This window comes from Canis lupus, chromosome X, assembly GCF_011100685.1.
Source record: "Canis lupus familiaris isolate Mischka breed German Shepherd chromosome X, alternate assembly UU_Cfam_GSD_1.0, whole genome shotgun sequence".
Classification (NCBI taxonomy): domain Eukaryota; kingdom Metazoa; phylum Chordata; class Mammalia; order Carnivora; family Canidae; genus Canis; species Canis lupus.
The window spans coordinates 96,633,840-96,654,601 of NC_049260.1; the positions used below are offsets into that span (position 1 = coordinate 96,633,840).

The 20,762-nt window shown below is 40.2% G+C and overlaps 1 protein-coding gene across 1 annotated transcript in view; it reads right to left on the reverse strand.

Moving 5' to 3' along the window:
* The window catches only part of TENM1 (teneurin transmembrane protein 1), a 790,607-nt gene that overhangs the window by 103,849 nt on the left and 665,996 nt on the right, over positions 1 to 20,762 (reverse strand). The window contains exons 21-23 of the mRNA XM_038588255.1: positions 19,359 to 19,502; positions 10,827 to 11,076; positions 2,165 to 2,185 (exon numbers count right to left, since the gene is read on the reverse strand). Coding sequence (XP_038444183.1) covers positions 2,165 to 2,185; positions 10,827 to 11,076; positions 19,359 to 19,502 — 415 coding nt within the window. The remainder of the gene's footprint in view (positions 1 to 2,164; positions 2,186 to 10,826; positions 11,077 to 19,358; positions 19,503 to 20,762) is intronic.

The window sequence follows — 20,762 nt, forward strand, 5'->3', positions numbered from 1 at the left end:
AAGTATGTTGCCCTTAAGGACTGGTATGTTTCTGATTGCATTGGTAATTATATTTGCCCTTTAAGCATATCTGTGTATGTTAATAATAGTAAAGGCTAGCAGATACTGATTTGAGACCCAGTTTATAGTGCTAATTGGAAAAAAGTCAGATCCAACTTGAATACTTGATTTTTTTTCTACTTACCTTCACTTCGTCAAATAAGAGAATTCAGTAGATTCCAGGGACATCTTCAACCCTGGAACCACCAGCTGCCGTAAATAAACTGTAAAGGGCCCCAACAGACTCCAGAATTGATTTGGCAGTCATATCAGACAAGGCATCTCTGTAGCAAAGACTGCTTAAATAGGGGTTTGAGTAAAACTTTTTTTTTTTTTACATATATAGTTGAATTTTTGCCTTCAGAATAAAATTTCTCCAGTGCCCCTAGATCCTTCTAGAATAAGAAGGGGATCACAACCCTTCCCTGAAACAACTTTCAATATTTTGGTAGCCAGTCTGTGGAAGTTTCAACTGAGCCAGATTAATCATGCTTTGTTTAGGAAAAGTCCATAGGCTATTTTTCCAAGAGAAATGTTATTCGCACAAAAGCACTTTGGAATGCATTACATTCATTTATTATTGAATATCCCCAATGTGCCTGTGAGGGAAGTTAAAATGATCATTCTCCTCAAATCTCAGCTGGGGAAACCCAGACACATAGAGGGCTTGCCCGGGGTCACTAACAAGCCTGTGCCCTGACCAACACTAGATTAGATCATATGTGACTGTGTGTACAAAGTACCTTCAGAATACTTTAGTTCTGAAGGTGATAAAGAAAAAAAATCGGTGTTCTTGCTTTCTTCTAACTGAGCAACATATCCTATTTTGCTCAACTAGGTTGTTCTAAAATTCTGTGCGCTGGCCTTTAGAAAATAGAATAGTCTAACATACAAAATTCAAATCTGATTAATGTTATTTTCCTGACAGCTAACAGTCAGGAAGGTCTCCTATATTGATATGTAATTTCTTGCCATTTCATGCCATTTCCCAAGTGCACTTCAGCTCTTTTGAGATTGGTTTCTTTCCACTTTTTAAAAACATGCCATACCCGAGAAAGAAAACCGCTGGACTACATTTCAATTTGTTCTAATCCCTTGTGTCTACATGCATATTGCTATTTGAGATATGTGAAAGATTTCTCTTGTAACTTCAGTGTTAGACTTCTTGTCACCTTTCTGGTTAGCTTTACATTCGAGCAATGCCCTTCAACTTAGCAAAGATCACTTCATTCATGCTAGTTAAAATCACATAGATTGTTAAATGGGCAATTAATGCCTATAATTAATACTATGCAACACTTAACCAGTAAGCAATTTGACAACCAACTTAATTTGCTTAAGGAATCAGTTATGCCAAAGTAGCAAGGCTGATCTTGTGCACTGGCATTTAAGAAGTGGCATCTCCCAAACGAAATCCAAATTAAAAGCCCTATCAGTGCCATTTTGATGACAATTGGCATTCAGAAGTGAACAAATTCAATTTTCTCCTATGCAATTTCAGGTAATTTAGAACAGTTTTGACAAGTGTAATGCATAAACAAATTGAATAGAAATACTCATTATGATTAATTTCAGAGCTTTGTGCCGTTGTCGGTAAATGGTTGGTTTAAAGCTTTTTTATTATTTCTTTTTGGTGGGAAGAAATAGAAACCATGAGGTCACACAAAAGGAAAAAGGAAAAATCTTATTCAAGAGGGTCATCGTGGTCACTGTCTCTTAATATACTCGTCAACTATATTTCTGGATCTGGGAAGATTGCCGTATCACCTCTTTTTTCTACTGCAACTTGAAAACATTGAATCTATTTGAACTTACAGACTCATTTGTGATATCACCTAAGGAAAACATAATGAGACTCAAAGCTTTGCTTTCCCATGAAGTACTGAACTGCCAGCTCTCACTTATCTTGTTTTCTTTTCGATATAGTCTGATCTTCCAGCAAATTCCCATTAGTGGAGCTCTCTTCTTTTTTCAGACACTTACCTGAATCCTAACTCCTAAATGCACTTTCACATCATTCCTTTCACCTTATTTCAGAAGTAAAATCTCCCTGTTAGCCCGTTATTAGGAGATGGGCTGTTTGGCAAGAAGGGTCATTAGGTAGCTGCCCGGGTGGTTTGCTTACCTATGTCTGGTATCTCTGTTTCTAGGGTGCACAAGGTTATCCACGAGTGGCAAGTAAAAACAAATAGAGAGTCATCAGTATCATTCAACAAACCAAATCTAACCAGACACACCTAGTCCTAATTCAGTTTGCGGCTATTAGAGACTCCATAGGGATCATTTTGTCAGATGTACAAGCCAAAATGGACCCGATCCCTCCTGGCTTCTCCTCCTAAGATGGTGTCAAGGTGATTGAATACCCTGCCTGGTGGGTGGGCAAAACTCTCAGGCAGTTTTTTCTCTCTGGACTGTCTTCATCAGAACCACCTGGGTTCCTGCTACACGTGCAGTTTCCTGGGGTTCTCCTCAGTCATATTGAATTGGAACCTCTAGGTGGAAGTGGGGCGTGGGAATTCTGTTTTTAACAAACTCAGCTGGGAATTCTGATACAGAATAAGGTTTAAGAACCACTGGGATAGCTTTGAAGAAGTAGCCACTGCAAAGGTTCTGACCATTCCAGACTCTGTTTTGAAAGCCAATTTATCAAAATATAAAATCAAGCCTTGTGTGTAATGGACATCCCAAATCTAGCCCAATGCCACTTACATGCTCTCAGAAATAAGATAGTGGACATCTCTCGTGTACATTAGCACATTACTTGTGAATATTAAAAAAACACTTAACAGATTAAAAGTATAAAGGTTTTCTCTTAGTCCACGGCAGAATGTCCCTGGTGTCAAAACTGCTGCATCAAAATAGCTTCAATAAAACGTCATGTACATCAACTACTAGGGCCTTGCGTCTTTCAATTATCTATGCTCTAAGGGGGCAATGGGGGGGGGGTAGGCAAAACAGGTATGTCAGGTCAGAAGAAGCAGAACACTTTGGGGGCCCCTCTTTGGTAAATCCCTTGGCACAGGGTACTCCAGGACCTGGGATGAGGCTTCTCACATCGGGCACACAGTCTGCGTGCAGGCCTGACTTTGGGTCAAATCTGCCCAGAATCAAAAGGCTATAATCATCTGTGAAATCTAGTCATTTTAATTTTAAAATCCTTTTAAACCTGGCCCTTTATGTCATTTTAAAAAACATGAAGGTAACAAATCTTTTCATCTAAACTAGAAAATGTTCTTATTCTTCGGAATGTCAGGAAAGAAGAGAAGATACAAAATGATTTCATCTGAAGCTATCTGCTCCTACTGATTCAACTCTTTCTAAAGAAAATCTTTCTGGGATTTGACTAGTTGGGCTACGGGTCAGGATCCACTGACTTTCTCTGTTTCCCTAGCCTGCCTCAAAAGGGTAGGTATCCTGTGGGTTGACACAAAAGGTCAAAAGGTAAGGCTGGGAGCTCTGATTAGAAACCTGGCCCCGGGCATTTGGACCTCTCTGAGTTTCTTTATCTCTAGACACTTGCTTGTTTTCGTGGCCTCTAAATTAGCAGGTGAGTGCGCTCGAGGCTGGCTCTAATCATTTCCTGAAGGAAGTTTAGTTGTGGAAGTACTAGAAGGACCTCATTAAAACGTGGCTTCGTTTACAGCAGATTCTCATGGTACAGAACCATTTGTGTGGCTACAAAGGGTTTTGAAGTGGTGATGGCAAGGGATGGGGAGGAGAGTGGTTTGACTTTCTTGCAGCTGCTTCTGATCCTGCCAGTAATGTCACTGTGAATTTGGAAAGATGTCCCGTATTATGCAGAGCAGCTTCTCTCATTAACATCTCAGAAGGAGGAAGTGAAAATGACGGAATTTATTTCCAGTGTGTGACCTTGTTCTGTCTCAGAATTACTTTTAGTGAAGGATTTAGGACTGAGCCACCACCAAAGTCAGTTTGCTGTCTAGCTAGCAACTGACTACATGCTGGGGTGCCAGTGTGGGCTCTTCACAAGCGCCTGGGCCCATCGGTAGGCACTGCCACCTGGCAACCAAGTGACTTGAAGCTTGCCATGAGTCAGGAGGAGAAAGGAGTGGAACTGCAAATCTTTTTAGAGCTAAGAAATGCTCCCATGGTAGGGTCTTTAAGTCGATCTTGGATTTTCTCAGGATCAAGATGATTAAAAGGGCCATCTACTCTTTTTTAATTAAAAAAAATTACTGAGATATAATTCACATACCATAAAATTCACCCTTCTCGAAAGTACAATTCAGCAGTTTCTAGTACACTCAGAGAGTTGTGCCACCATCACCATCATCCAATTTCAGAACATTTTCATCATCTCAGGAAGAAAGCCCATACCCATTAGCAGTCAGTCCCCATGCCTGACCTGCCCCAGGCCCAGGCAGTGACTAATCTTTCTGTCTCTATGGCTTCGGCTATTGTGGGTGGTTCCTATAAATGGACTCCTATAACAGGTGCCCTTTTGTGTCTGGCTTCTTTCACTTAGCATAATGTTCAACCTATTCCTTTTATACTTTTGTGAGGTGGGGGATGGAGAAAGAGAGAATACACCGGCTGTGGAGTTGCTGCCTGGTGACCTGGCTTCATGAGTTTGCCTGGCCTGCTCTGTGGTGGCTGTAGCACTTCACTTTTTTCACATGCTGTTCTCAGCTTCTTTCCTTATGCTTAGCCAGAAATATTTGATGTCCAAAAGTGGTCTTCCCTCTCTACTCATCTTTCCGTGGTATTCTTCCTTTGAAGATTGAGTTCCCACTCCTGCCAATCACTGACTTCTTAGAGCTTCCAACTCCAGCAACCCTCACCTAAGACTACCCTCCCTCACGTTCTGGTTCTGTCCCTTGCCCTTCTCACTTCTTACCTGTCTTGCGTTTTAGGGCCCTGCTTTCAGTTAGCAGTTCCTTGGAAAACAATCCAATAAAAGAATCCATGCCCAGGATTAATGATGATTTTAGCTTGATGAGTCATTCTAACAGGAGTTCCTGTGTTGGGGACTCTTAGGGATAGCAGTGTCTCAACTCAAAGGAACACATGTCTTAGAGTGGGAATCTGGGCACTTAGAAGACCAGCAGAGATATTTTAGGGTCAGGTGGAGGGGGCCGTTGAGTGCTACCCCTCATATAGAGTTCACCCTGGAAAGGTAACCACCTATTTCATCTATATGGAATGTTTCTCTATTTGCTGCTCCAGTGCTGCTGACAATGGGATGATTCTTGGTCATTTATCAGGTATTTTCAGAGCTCTCAAAGTCCAGGTTCCACTGCCCCTCTGCATGCTAACTTCCCCTAAGTGGGTGCTATTCCAGCTCTACTTGATCTCTAGTCAGTGACAAGAGTCAAGTCCTGAGAACAATGGAGGAAATATTAACCAGTCACCGTAAAAGAAACAGTAGAATCTCAAGATAACTTTTTTTATGTCACGTTGACATTTGTCGAGTCCAAATTACTCAAGATACCAAGAAGCATTTGCCAGGCTCTTATTTTCTTCTTTCTTTCATTTTAAGGGAAGGAGAAAATAAATATCTGGAGAATCTCAGCATCTTGAACAATATCAGCATGAGGCTTTTATAAAGAATAAATAATTTGCATTGATACTTAATAAATTTTATAATAGATTTGTGAAATTAGAAGATGAGAGGGAAACAAGGAGGATATTCATATATTTGAGTTCTTGCAAAGCACTTGATGTGGTACCTCCTATTTTTACTTATATAATTATCCCTGTTAGTTTTAGAGAACTGAAAAGTGACCCTGAGGCTATAATCCAAGGAAAAAGCAATGAAGTCATAATTGATGAGAAATAGTTGGAGGACTTGGGGGATATTTAGACTGAAGAGGAGGAAGCTCAGGAACCTATGATGTCTGTCTTCACACACATGGAAACGTGTCAGGTAAAAGAGGAAAGTGTCTTCCGTGCTGCTTCAGATGCTAACATTTGCTGCTACTGAGTGGATGCTTTAGATTTCAGTTCAGTGTAAGAAAGAATTTTCTAAAAGAGCACTCCAAAGGTGCAATGGGCTGTCTAGAAGGGTATTTAAGTTTCCTGTTACTGAAAGGGATCACACAAAGTAGATGTGATCAAGTGTCAGGCATGTCGTAGGCGCCATGTTACGCCAGATACCTCCATGGACTTTTCTAACACTAAGCTCACAAAGCTGTGATGTCACTTTTGTGTTACTGATATATATGTGTGTGTGCGTGTGTGTATGAACTTTTAACATGAGAAGCAAATCCACAGGGAAACTAGACCTAAACTATCTCACACAGAAATGAATGTATCTTTTAAAAAGAATCTTCAGAGAATATATTTTTGAGATTCCCTTAGGTTTAATTACTTATATAATGATCTTATAAGCTTCCCTTCTTTATTATCTTACCTCAATTTCCCACCGGAAGAAAGCACTAAGATGATATGTGTGGATGAAATCTGCAGTAAACAAGCAGAGGGATACTATATACTTAAATAACAAGAAATAATATTGTTGCTCTTGCCATATTGCTAATGATAATGACAGAACTGGCTTTTCCTTACCAACCCTATTCGGCCAATGGGGGGCCAGCTAGAGGAAATAAATGATTGGCAACCAATGACAATGAAATTACTTCGGAGGTCAGATGAAAGAAATTCAATTAGGGACAGTTTGGATCAGCAGAGCTAAGGAAGGAAAAATCTATAGTCTTCCAATCTTTGAAATATCAAGGGGCACCTGGAATTTATCAATGTGGCCCACTGTGAAACAAGAGGGTAGAAGAGAAGGAAATCTAGAAGGGCATCCAGTAGGAGCAAGCTTTATGTCAGAGCACAAAATGCCATCAAACTTTGGGCTTGGAACTATACATCTGTGGATCTTAAAACAAGTTAAACTGTATGAGACATGTAAGAATGCTCAAATATTAACTTGAAATCAATTTTATAGATAGAGAAGTAGAGAGCAGAGTGGTTAAATTACATAATGAATAACCCTGACAGAGGGTCAAGATCTGGAATGTTCTCTATCCTTTTCTGCAATAACCTATTGACAACATTGCTCTTCCATTCACAGCTTTAAATGCAACCAATAACATAATGACTATATTAGTCTGTGTTTCCAAGGAAACAGATGACTCAACCAAGTAAAATGACTAATACACACTGAGAGGGGGGATGGCAGCAGCAATTAAATTAACTGACTTTAACAACAATGAAAAAAACTGGTACAAACGAAGTTTCTATCTATATGCAATAGAATCAACTGAACATTATGGTTCTTAACATAGTGAAGGCTTATTTTATCAACTTATTTCTCCCCAGGAAGTTTAAATCTGGAATTTATAAAGCAAATGTATAAAATCACCAATTATATGCCCAAGATACAACATACACAGTATAGGCTACTGATCAAACACTTTTTTCAAAAAAGGTGAATCTAATAAGAACTATTATTAGTTTCTGAGTAAGCATGACAGATAATGTTTGCTGACATACACTGGTTTTATGGTTTTAACTATAGTAAAACAGGGAGTTATCTATAAATTGGGTCAAATTGATCATGTAAATTCAATCAGTTTACTTCTCTGATGGCCAATAACAGGAGGGTTAGAGTAGAGAAGGGAAAACTATTTTTTTTCTCCTTGAACTTAATGCAAGAGAGAACTACTTTTTTCCTGCTTGAACCTAATCCAGGGAATTGTAACCATGAGCCTATGAAAGGTGTAGGTTGCTGGCAGGTGGGGACATGTAGGGAGAAAGGGAAACACATGTACAATTTTGTGTGAATGTGGGTTTTTTTTCCCCTGGGGAGATGGCCCACAGCCCTCCATATATTCTGAAAGGGGCCTGAGAATTAAAAAAAATGTTAAGAAGAACTGCTCTAAAGGATGTGAGCTCAGAAGAGCCAACTAGAGAGACTCAGGCTAAGTGAGAGAGCCTGGGTGTGTGAGCTCATGGTGTGTGCATGCCTATGTGTTTGAAGAGCTGTGACAATGTGAGAGAATAGTACTGTGGAGTAAGAATGAATAGAGGGATTGGACAATACTTCACACTGCCAGAAATGGATTCTTCTTTATCCTGAGAAAATTACTTTGCAATTGGGGTCCAAGTTATGCTGTTTTATTCTTCAAATGACTTTGTGTAGAAGGTCATAAGATACTTTGGACCAAAATGCAAATTTGTGAACCTTTAAGGATCCTTGAGCAAAGGAGAATCTCATCAGTGAATGAAAATTGTTCCTCCTTAGGTAAATTTGCATTTAAATCACAAAGGAAAGGACCAAACTTAACTGGGCTTTCTTTAACAGTAATATTATTAGTATTAGTATTTGTTTTTATAGCTAATCTTATGGTTTTTCCTTTGATGAGGTAGTTACACAGGGCTAGCTATATAGCCTTTCTAGGGTTAGCTATACAGATAGGCTCAGTAAGACAAGGTCTTTGTCTACCTGACAGCTAGTATCTGCACCACTGGAAACATTCAGATGGTGAATTAATCGTTCAGTGCTCCATCAATGTTTGGCATCATGTATACAGAGCATCCCCAGGATGTTGAAAACAATGTTGAATGTTGTATAAATCATTTCTAAATCTAGGTATACAATTGTCTCAGCCTTCCTCATTGACTTTCCAGTAAGTAGGTGCCCAAAGAGATATACTGCTGGAAATGACTAGTCACCACGAGGTGTGAGATCCTAAGGGACACGAACATTTGATGCTATGACTTAATACCTCTCTAGACTCTCTAGATGTGCTCTATCTTTATAAAATCTTAATTTTACAGTCTATTTTTTAGCAGTCAAAGGATTTAACAGCTTTCTTCTCTATGATGATGTTTGCAATTATAATTAAGAAACATATTAAAATTGGAATGAATTAATGTGAAAAATGGATGGGTGCTTGGGGCTGGAAGATGTCCCCAGCTAAGCGCGAAGGACTAACTCAGTCTGAGAAAAAAAAAAAAAGGAGATAGATTCCAGAGCAAGCATGAGAATCTGAACAATTTCAAGGAATGTCTTCATATATTCAAATTTCCATGCTTGTGTGAACATAATGTTAAATGGAAATGACCCAAGACTTTTCAGATGTTTTGACTGGCCTCGATGGTGCTTTGTACGTAGAAGTTGCTCCATCAGTGTCTCTGCTCTCTCAGTCACTATTTCTGGTCACTATCTTTCAGGTCAATGAGGTGATGCTTGAGGCAACAACTGTTTTATGGACTAGTTTATGGGATGGCATCAAAATCTTCTGGAACAGAGAGAAACTTTCAGCCTACAGTTCTAAAGGTATGTGTCAGGGATAAAGCTGTCATAACCAATTGGAGGGAAGATTCTATCAATTTACCCAGGAGAGAGGAACACGTTTGACTTATCCTCACTGGAATGGGAGGGGGTGCTTCCCTTTTCTAGGACTCCAGAGGGCATATATTTGTATCTTATAGCCTCAGAAAAGGAGAAATAAAGCTGATTAAGCCATAGTCTATTTTGTTGTAGGCTTTTTTTTTTTAGATTGATTTTTTTAAAAATTTTTATTTATTTATGATAGTCACAGAGAGAGAGAGAGAGGCAGAGACACAGGCAGAGGGAGAAGCAGGCTCCATGCACCGGGAGCCCGACGTGGGATTCGATCCCGGGTCTCCAGGATCGCGCCCTGGGCCAAAGGCAGGCGCCAAACCGCTGCGCCACCCAGGGATCCCTATTTTGTTGTAGTCTTTGTGTGACTTCAGAACATGGAATACCAGAAGGTACAAATTCCTTTCAAAAGGTGTCAAAATACCTTGTACTCGGTGTCCATCGAAAGATGGATAAAGAAGATGTGGTTTATGTATACAATGGAATATTCCTCAGCCATTAGAAACGACAAATACCCACCGTTTGCTTCAACGTGGATGGAACTGGAGGGTATTATGCTGAGTGAAGTAAGTCAGTCGGAGAAGGACAAACAGTGTATGTTCTCATTCATTTGGGGAATATAAGTAATAGTGGAAGGGAATAGAAGGGAAGGGAGAAGAAATGTGTGGGAAACATCAGAAAGGGAGACAGAACATAAAGACTCCTAACTCTGGGAAACGAACTAGGGGTGGTGGAAGGGGAGGAGGGCGGGGGGTGGGGGTGAATGGGTGACGGGCACTGAGGGGGGCACTTGATGGGATGAGCACTGGGTGTTATTCTGTATGTTGGCAAATTGAACACCAATAAAAAATAAATTTATTATAAAAAAAAGAAAAAATACTTTGTACTCTCAAGAAAATTCCTAGAACAGAGTGAGAAAGTCTTAACGATGAAGATTTTAATCGCCTCCCCCCCGCCCACCCCCTGCCATGGAATGGATCTTTTAAGTGTAAACAACTAGCTCTTCCTTATCAGGGCACACAAACACAGACTTCCATTTTCTTTTTTATGAAGTGACCACTTCAAAAGATTGAACCTGGAGAACTTATAAAATGTAGCCTTTACCTCTGCCTGCTAGAATGAATTAGAGATTTTCGATCAGTCTTTGTAGTGACCAGCAGAGGTTGAGTGACTCATCTGAGCGCTCGGAAGTACTGGGATCCATGTCAGTGATGGCAATGCCCACAGGGAAGCCACATGTACAGGGATGTCAACACTTCCTGCTTCTCCAAAGGAGCGCTCAAAGGTCGATTAAGCAGGAAGAACTGGCATGTTGACCTGCGTCCTTTGTGCCTAGTCCTGCATCTTGGCTCAGGGCTTCAATACAGGCAACTGCACTTTCTGCTCTTTCTGGCAACGTCTTTCTCTTCGTGTTATTGCAGTCTTGTTTTTTCCTTATCCGCTAAGCAAACATAGATTAGGAGAGACTTACCTTAATTCCAAAATACTAACGGAGTTTCCCGAGGGAAATATTCGTCTTACAAAATTAAAGTCGCCAACATACACACTACCATCAGGGCCAGAAGCTAAGGCAACAGGAGCAAAGAGTTTGTTGTTGTGAGCTGGGCCATTGCAGTTGGTACAGGCTACACTCCGTTGGTGTCCATTACCCATTATGGTTGATATGACTGGGGGCTGCTGGGAAATGAACATATTTTCTCCATTCCCTTTATGTATGATTCCTAGATCCAAGAAAAAAAAAACAGAATATAAAAAAAAACAATTACCACACAATATTCTCAGCAACATTTGAATCTCTCTCATTGTTCAAAGCAGCATGGAGCTTTGGCCTGGCATAAAAAAACTTGGGAGTGAAGCACATTGCCTATAGTTTTATTTAACGGCACAGCCACACCGTACAGTAGCCTAACACTTCGCCTCAGTTTATCTATCTGTGATATGGGTTAATACATCCAGGCCCTTTGGTGCTGATTCTAAATGCCTCAATAAAACATTTGATGAAAAACTTTTAATGATCTCCTGTTCACTTTGGGCTCTGTGAATCATCTGTGGCTAAGTTTTCATCTCTGGCTGACTTTCTCCTGATGGCTGCACACACTTGTCTGACTTCAAATTACCCTCACTATGCAACTGACTGATTCCTGAAAAGGAAGTATCAGTCAATTTTAATATTAACCTTAGCAAAACACCATCAGGAAGGTAATCTACTTCTGTGAAAAGAAAAAAAAAATCATACCGCTAGAATGTACTTCAGAGATATAAGAAAGGACTTGAATTTTCCACTCTTTTGGACCATATCTCACTATCATCAGCGCAGGAAATAGAGATACTGACTTATGAAAATGCTGGAAAATACTGTGCAGGCATTCTCTTTGGGCAATCTCATCCATTCTCACAGTTTTAACTCGTATCTCTATACGCTGAAATTTTCTCCTACCCAGAGTTGTCACCTGCCATGCAATTTCCTGCTCCATCACTCCACTTGGATGCCCCACAAGTACCTCAAATGCAACAGGTGTAAAACTGAACTCATTATTTTTCTGCTCCCCCTACCAAGCCCTGCTCTTCCTCTTGTGTTCCCCACTCATGAATGGTATCACTATGCATGTATTTACCCAAGTTGGAAATGTGGACATGACCAAGGCTGCTCTTATCAGCATTCTCTAAACCTAATTCTTTCCGAAACGCACTTCGAGTCTATCTCCTAAAATATGTTGAACCAGTTTTGTCGCCTCCATTATGACCATGACTGCTTTAGTCCAGCGTTTCTTAACTTCTTGGTCTCCCGGTCTCCATGCATACCTCTCTCCCAAGCACCACTCCCACTCTTGCCATTGAGACTGTTTCAGTGTGTGGCTTAGAATCTTTCAACAGCTCCAAATCCTCTATGGGATAAAGGGCACATTCCCTATTACTAAGGCATACGAAGTCCTTCATGACTTGATTGTTGTCTACTCTTATGTTGTCTCCCCTCTCAGCATCCTCTTGTTTGTATCTTAAATTCCAGCGATAGTGAACTATTTGCAATTGCCTTCAACCTTCTTCCGTTCCGTTCTGCTTTCGTATACGCCAGTCTCTCTATCCTGCAAGCCCTCCTCATCTTGTCTGCTTGGGGAACTCCTACCTATCCTTCAAAGCTCAACTTGAGTTTTCCTCAGTGCTCTGTCCAGGCAGAATGAGTTACTCTCTCTTCTTTGAGCACGTGGTTTGTTGCCCATAGCTCCGTGATAACACCAACTATGCTGTATAATGCAGTTTTCATTACCTTCTCTATCTTTTCCATTAGAACCTGGGCTCCATGAACGTAAACCCTCTGTCTTACTCTTTTTTGCATTTGAGTGCCAGTGCCCATGGCCAAGTCATTATAAGAGCTCAGTAAATGTTCAAAATAGGCTTTGAGTCTCTTGTAGTTTCCTTGTCCAAATCCCAGTGATTTTGCAGACCTGCTGAACCTGGGCAGAAAATCCAAGGAACAAGTACTGCTGTGCTCAAGCTGGCTCAGAATGAGCCTGGGCAGGTAAAACATCCATGGTGCGAGAAGGCATGCCAGCGCGTCAGGCTGAAGTAACTGATGGCAAATGAATGAATGCAGTAATCCTATAGAGTCTTATTTTTTCCTCCCATGACCCCTGCTATCTATCTCCTTGGATTGCCTGTTATTCTCCCTAAACATTTCCTGAAATGTCTTCCTCAGTTCTTTCAACTTCTGGTCCCACAGTCCTACAATAGAAACCACTGATCACTCTGAAATAGGAACATTGCTGGAAAAATAAGAGGATAAAACATGCACAATACCATGACACCAAATATGTACTTAGAAGGCGCCTTTCAGGAAACAAATCCCATTCATCATATAGCTTTTGGGTTTCAAGTCTAGGTATTTTGATTCTCCCTCCCAAGGTGATTTCTGGCTATTTTTTCAACATATGATCTGCAGGAGCAGCTATGAGTTTATGCCCCAACAAATTGGTCTTTTATTGCAGAACTGTGAGAAATCTCGAGGATCACTACTTTCTTATTAATTTTATTAATAACTTTATTAGGCAGTAAAAAAATTCTTGAGATTTAGAACAGTTAATTAAGTAAGATTAATAGGAGTGAATTTCATTTCCCAAAAAACGGTTAATTGCAGTGCAATCAACACCACAGTTTAAATGAATAGGGAGGAAGTGAATAAGAACTGGGATGATGGCCACACAACATCATTGAAAAGAAACCTCCTGATGATCCCTAACCAAATATCCTACCAATGAGACTATGATATGTTCTCGAACAAATGAGGAAACCAACTGTTTAGCATGTCTGTATTTCAGCAATGCATTATAGGGTATATCATTCAAAAATATGTCCAATTATTGGCTTGGAAATACCAGATTTGCCATTAACATCTATTTTCACAGGTAGATCTCTATCTTTTTTATATCAATATAACGGTATAGTTAACAATTACCTTCAAAATGACATGTTATTACCAGGCTCCTGGCAATTTAAAAACTAAAGATGGCTATTCTAAACCATTCTTCTAAGCCTGCAATTCTAAAACTCCCCTTTTCTATTAGAAAGCTCAGCACTCCATCAAAGAAGAAGAATGATTAAAGGAAATAAAACATAAGGCAATGTACTTTCTGATTACATCTCAACAATTGATGTCTTGCTTTCATGCAAGGTACTAAAGTGCCCGTGTACTGAAATTACCATTCCTGTTTAAAGCTGAAGCAATCAAAACAAAAATGGGCAAACCCCTTTTGTATTGCCCTGGAAAAATAGATCATTTTGAAGGGTGTTTTTGTTGTTTCAAGAATCTGTTTAACCTTCCATTACATAGAACCGGGGCATACCATCTAGCAACAATGATTTAACACCAATTCTTCTGCAAAAGGTTGCTTTGAAAATATTTTGTTTATGTTCCTGGAAATCTTGATCAATTACTGCTGCCTCCCTTCCAGTTTATTCTGCCACACATGCTCATTTTGAAAACAGAATCAAATGATCCTAGGACAACACACATTATTTATGTGAAGGCCAACTTCCTGCTAAGGATTGGGTGTCTGGTTGACAGTCAACAAAGAAACCCCACTGAAAGGGGCCTACTGCGACTTTTCTCCCCTCAGTCTTCGTTTTCTCTGCCAAAAAGCCAGGTCTGTTGTTTAATAAGTTAAGTACACCTTTAAATGCACTACTCATACCCTCCTGCTACCTTGCTCAGAACTTCTTTTGAAGCTTATAAATAAGTTTGAAATGAAAATTCCCCTCGGAAGCCAGTGGGTGGTGCTTTATGCTGATTTCAAAGAAGAAACCATTTTTCAGACTTATGAACAACGAGGGACACAATACATATTTCTCTTAGGACTTGACTGAGAGGATATAAACACAAACTGGGAGATATGCCAATGTGATCAATGGAAATTTACTTCCCCTCCCAGTAAAACCATTTGTCGACAAGCTACTGGCCTATTTTGGAGGCTAAGCTAAAAGAAATTCTTTATCCATTTCAGACAGATGACAGTATCCAATTAGTACCCTGGATTGTTTTGTCTAATAATTTTTTAACACTCAATTGGGAGGACACACTGGGAGATATGTTTGATACCATGATATACTCTAACAAATAGCTTACCTCTGTAATAGATGATTGACGTACACATTTTTATTACTCATAATTTTATTTTTAAAAATATTTAAAAGATTTTATTTATTCATTCATGAGAGACACACAGAGATAGAGAGAGAGAGAGAGAGAGAGAGAGAGGCAGAGACACAGGCAGAGGGAGAAGCAGGCTCCATGCAGGGAGCCTGACATGGGACTCGATCCTGGGTCTCTAGGATCACACCCTGGGCTGAAGGCGGCGCTAAACCGCTGAGCCACCCAGGCTGCCCTATTACTCATAATTTTAAAGAGCTGATTTATCTTAAGAGATACGGATATGTACTCCCTGTAATCACTAAGAGGATGTATTTTGAAGGAATAATATTGAAAACCACAAGCTCCTGGTGTTTTTTGTTTTGTTTTATTTTATTTTATTTTATTATTATTATTTTTTAATCTCGGTGAAAGTAGAAACCATCTATATATATCAGGCATAATATTTGGAAACAATTCTCCACAACCAATGGTTAATTGTCAGGTAAATATAATTGCTGCAGCTAAAATGACAAATGGTCTGAAAACACTGCCTTCTAGAAACTACCCACTGCATAATGATTTGGGAACCAAAGAAAAACTGAAGAAATGAATGGCAGCAGACATCCAGTCTAATTACAGGTGTCTTTTTAACCAGTGAGAGGAAATTGGGGGAAGGTAGATTCTTGTTTTTAATCTGCCATCTGTCTCAGATCAAAAAAGCAGGGTGCCTAAAGAGTTAGGCTTTTTCCAGAAAGAAGCGGAGTGGGGGAATTTGGAAAGACGGTCGTTCTTGCCTTAATCAGTCAGAAAAGACTGTCTGACCTGAGGGGGAAAGAGCATTGCTTTCTAAATTGGTCTTCTCAAAGCTGCTGCTTCACACTTATCATTCCTACTTCTAAAACTGCCTTGGTGGGTGGGATTTAGACTTCGAAAACATCCCAAGAGACGTGTTCATGTCCAAGGTCAGGCTGAAAGGCAGTGGCAGAGCTGGCTTCAGATCTGTTTCCTGGCAAGTGTGACAAGTTCTTGGTTAGAAATACAATGTGCCTACAAATGAGATGATACAATGGACAAATGTTCCTTTAAAAAAACTATCTAAAATAAGGTTTCTTTCTCAGAATAAAATTCTCAGAATAAAATTCTGAGAAAGAGACAGGATTGAGTGGGGCTGGGGTGAGCATGAGGAATCTTTTGGGGGTGACAATATTTTAAAACTGTTGTGTTATGGTGCTGGCTGCCCAACTTTACAATTTACTAAAAATCACTGAAGTGTACATTTAAAGCGGGTAAGTCGTATGGAGTAGATTATACTTCAAAAAAAGGTGTTAAAAAAGATTTTTAGAGAGAACTCTGTACCTATTGCCTAAAACCTATTTGCTGGTGAGGGAAGGGTGGAGGGAACACATCTGAGGATATCGGGGGGGTGGGGGGGTGACAAAGCCAACTTTCTCAATGGCTCCCCTCTGCTCTGAATTTCTAACCCGGTGTGAAGCACGTGGTAAGAGGACACAGGACTGGGAGCTCACAGCTGGGGGCTGCTTCGACTGAGGTCATTTCCCACTTTGTGCTTAATGTCAATGACAGGCATTTGAAAAAGACAATCCATACAAGCCAATAAAAGTGAGTGGAAAAGAAACGGCTGCTTAAAATGTCAAACTCTTTCAAATCAAAACAAAAAACCTCATAATTTAATAAGTGGCATCTGCCCTTTCGTTTTTGTACTTCTAAAACGGTGATTCTCCTTTGGACAACAGAAAAAAGTTGACATTTTATATCTGTGCCTGAATCTTTGCTCTTAAGTAAACAAATAATTTGAAATGGAATTTAGAATATTCCTTGAAAGAGGGGAAGGAGGTCTAATGAATGCATACAGTAAGGGGCTCATTTACCCTCAGGGTCCCACATGGGGGCTATGGTAGGTGGTGCCATGCTATGGTTGAAGCAAACCTGGTTGGCTTTGCCAGTCAAAATTTCCCAGCCCCTGTGGCTGGTTGACTCAGCTGACTCAACTGTGGTGCAAACAAAGTAAGATCATGGGCGTGATTATAAAATGGATCTCTTAGCCTTGGTCAGTTCATGGCCTTACAAGATAACTTGACTTTAGCCAGCTGTTTTATAAAGGTAAGATGCATACAGGGATGGCTGGAGGGAAGACTGTACCTGTCTCAAGACATTCACATCCTCAGTCCTGGAGAAATAACCCAAAGTCCATGTTCTACTGAAGGTTGCTCAGAATCTGCCTCTTTGGATGAAAAAGAATGTGATTTTGCAATGAAAACTTTCCAGGAGATGTTCAAGTGAAAGCTGGATGGGAACACCAATGACTGACTTCCCAATAGGGTGTAAAACGAGGTAAGGGAACTGGGATGGAACATTGACAAGTGGGGGCGGGGTGCGGGTGAGATCAGTTTATCCGAGAGACTCATGGGCTCAAGGGCCATCTGTGGTCTCGTCTTCTGATTTAGTTAATATATAAATTACAAACTAGGAGAAAGTGACAGAAGGAACAGCGGTTCAAAGAAGGCAAAGATGGAAGATGACAGTGTCCTGCTTCTCTGTCTTTTCCTCTTTTCCTAAGTCCAGGATTTAGGAGACTTAAAACTCAGTGAAGTCAAGGCTGCCCTCTTTCCCTAGATTCTTTCACTTCTTCTGTCTTCCTCTTACCTCTTATTTTTATCCTCCTACCTCTTCTTTTTTTAACTCATTACTGTTCCTGGACTCAGTTCCTAGCTTCTCACTGGATCTACTGACATTTATGTGGACCCATGACAGTGGTGGAGAGAAAGAAGCACATGGCTCTAGCCACTTGTGAACGGTGCAACATGGGGGTGCAAGCCTCAGATGCTTGACCTTTTCAATGGGATTAATGCCACACTGCAGGGTTGTTGTATTTAAAATGGGACAGAGTTCACCAAAGCCTTTTGAAAACCGCATCACATGGATGATTCTTCAATCCTATGGTGCACATTTTGCTTCACATTTTAACATCTCCGAAATAAGTACATATCTTGCAATCACTGCATGCCAGAGTGCAATTGGCAGCATTTTCCATAAAGTAATGGTATAACTGATGGAGTCTTAGATTATGTGAAACATTATATTTTACTTTTTTAAAAAGGTGGTTATAGTGGCAGATACACTGGTCAATTAGTTGGGATAGAGCAATGATGATAGATGATTCTTAAAACCCAGTCTCACAGAACTTTGGGGTGAAGAGGTCTCACTATACTAGCACTAATTTGAAATCAGACTGTTGTATTTGAAAAGAAATATACTAATATGGCCATCTCTATCTAGGTGGTGGACTTAAAGGTAATTTTTTCCTTGTACTTTACGAGGTTGTCTGCATCAAATATGCGTTGCATATGTGCAATACATATAAATAGCACTATGGATGTGTGTATATATATTGCATTAAGAAGACAGTATTAATAAATATTTAAAAAACTCCTTAAGTGCAAAGAAATGGGCACTCTTGACCATGAAATGGACAATTCTTCTTGAGGGAAACTTGGCAATATGTATGAAAATCCTTAAAAACACGTACATCTTTCCCTTTACATGAGATACCTAAGCTACACAAATTCATAGAGACAGAAAGGAGAATAGGAGCTGGGGGAGGAGGAATGGGAAGTTACTGTATAATGGGTATAGATTTTCTCTTTGGGATGATGAAATATTCTGGAAATGGGCAATGGTGATAGTCGCACAACACTGTGAATGTACTTAGTGCCACTGAATTGTACATTTAAAAATAGTCAAAGCAGTAAACTTCGTTACTTATCTTTTACAAGAATTAAAAAAAAATCCACTGTGGAGTCCTGGGTGGCTCAGTCGGTTAAGCATGATCCAGGTCATGATCTTAGGGTCATGAGATCGAGGGTCATGATGGGCTACATGCTCGTGGAGCCTGCTTAAGATTCTCTCTCCCTCTCCTCTGCCCTTTGCCCCTGCTCTAGTGTGCACCCATACTCTCCCTCTCTCTCTCTCTCAAAAAAAAAAATTCTACTGCATGACTATCAGCATTTATTAAACCATTCCCCTTCCAATTGGACATTTCAGTTTCCCCAAATTCTTAAAAAATAAAAATAAGAGTATGATTTAAAAACTGTATATCCTTGGGGCATCTGGGGGACTCCGTTGGTTGAGTGTCAGATTCTTGGTTTTGGCTCAGGTCATGATCTCAGGGTTGCGAGATTAAGCCCCGCCACCCCACAACGGGTTCCATGCTCTGCGCTCAGCACCGAGTCTGCTTGAGGTTTTTTTCTCCCTCTCCCTCTGTTCCTCCTACCCCCCTCTCTAAAATAAATAAACAGAATCTTTAAATATTAAAAATATAAAATTGTATATCCTTCGAAAATAAAATAAAAAGCTGCTTACCACTTTGAGGATTCAAAATATGATGCTTATTCAGTGACCAGCCTCCTAGGTTAGAAGCATCCATCTCAAAACCTTGTAAGATGACTGTCCTTTTCTCCCAGAGAATAAAGTCAGGGCATGTTTCATATTCATATCCCACAGATACTGCAAACAAAGAGTTAATACATTAGAGAATTTTAAAGTATTGGCTTCATGTTTACACTGGTTGATAATTCTGTGGATATTGCATTTGCTATCGAATCCTGATCTGGGTTGAAATTTGACTGCAAATGCCTTTCCCCTCACATGGTACAGCAGAGCACCTAGCATAGCATTGGCATCCAAAAGTGAACATCAGCCAGTGCATAGCGGATACATACATGTGTGAGTGATTGAGTGTGTGCTGTCATTAGGTGTGTACCATATGTTTATGGATATTAAGCTTTGGGCTTTTGGGGTTGGAGGCTGTACTGTAAAGCTCTCTGAAGGCGTAAGCTATGCTGATATAATTTCTTTCTTTACCTTTCTAGGAGAGGCGCAGGGAGGGCTGGTTTCTTATCTCTCTAGAGTGCAAAATGCACTTAGGAAGCTGGTTTTGGAGTACTGGGTCACTTATACAACACACGAGACTAATAAAAATCGATTTGCCCATTTTATATTTTCTTTTGTGCTAACTGGCCTTCAGTTTGCCAAGAAGTCTGAGTTCGCTTAGAGCACTGTAAGTGTAAATTCCACCTTGTGCACATTATATTTTGGTTTCTGCATATAGCTAACCAATGGGATATCACCCACCATTTGGCTTCAACTCTTATGGAGCACAGATGTTGTGCATTAAACTTGGAACCCTGGAATGCCACTAAAATGGGAAGTGCTTCTGCTCTACAGAAATATGTCTAGCTCATGTACACCAAATACCAGGCATTTCCTCAGTTGGTAAATCTGCTTACCTGTTCAGGAACCCCAGATTTCTGGTTCTCGAATTTACAATGCTTTCTGTCCTCATGATGATCTAAGCCTGAGAGTTCTGGCTCACGATGCTGCACACCCTGAAGCTGCTTCCCCCCTTTCTGGCAGCTTACAATATCCCTAGCTAGGAGTTGGCCATTGCTTTCCAGCATCTGTCTCTACCTGACTCTTTACATGCCCCTGGAGGAATCATTCCTTCTTTTGGCATTTGGTTATGAAAACTGGTAATGAGAATGTGTGTTTAAACAATGCTGGAACAATAGGTCCTAAGATGAAAAATCAAAGCAAACTGGTTTTGGTATTTGGCAGTGTGTGAAGGGAAAAGATGGTAATTTTAGTCAAACTGATTTATATGTTCGTGTGTGTGTGTGTGTGTGTGTGTGTGTGAGAGAGAGAGAGAGAGAGAGAGAAAGAGAGAGCATATGCACAGAGAAGCCAAAAAGTCCTTATGATCATGAA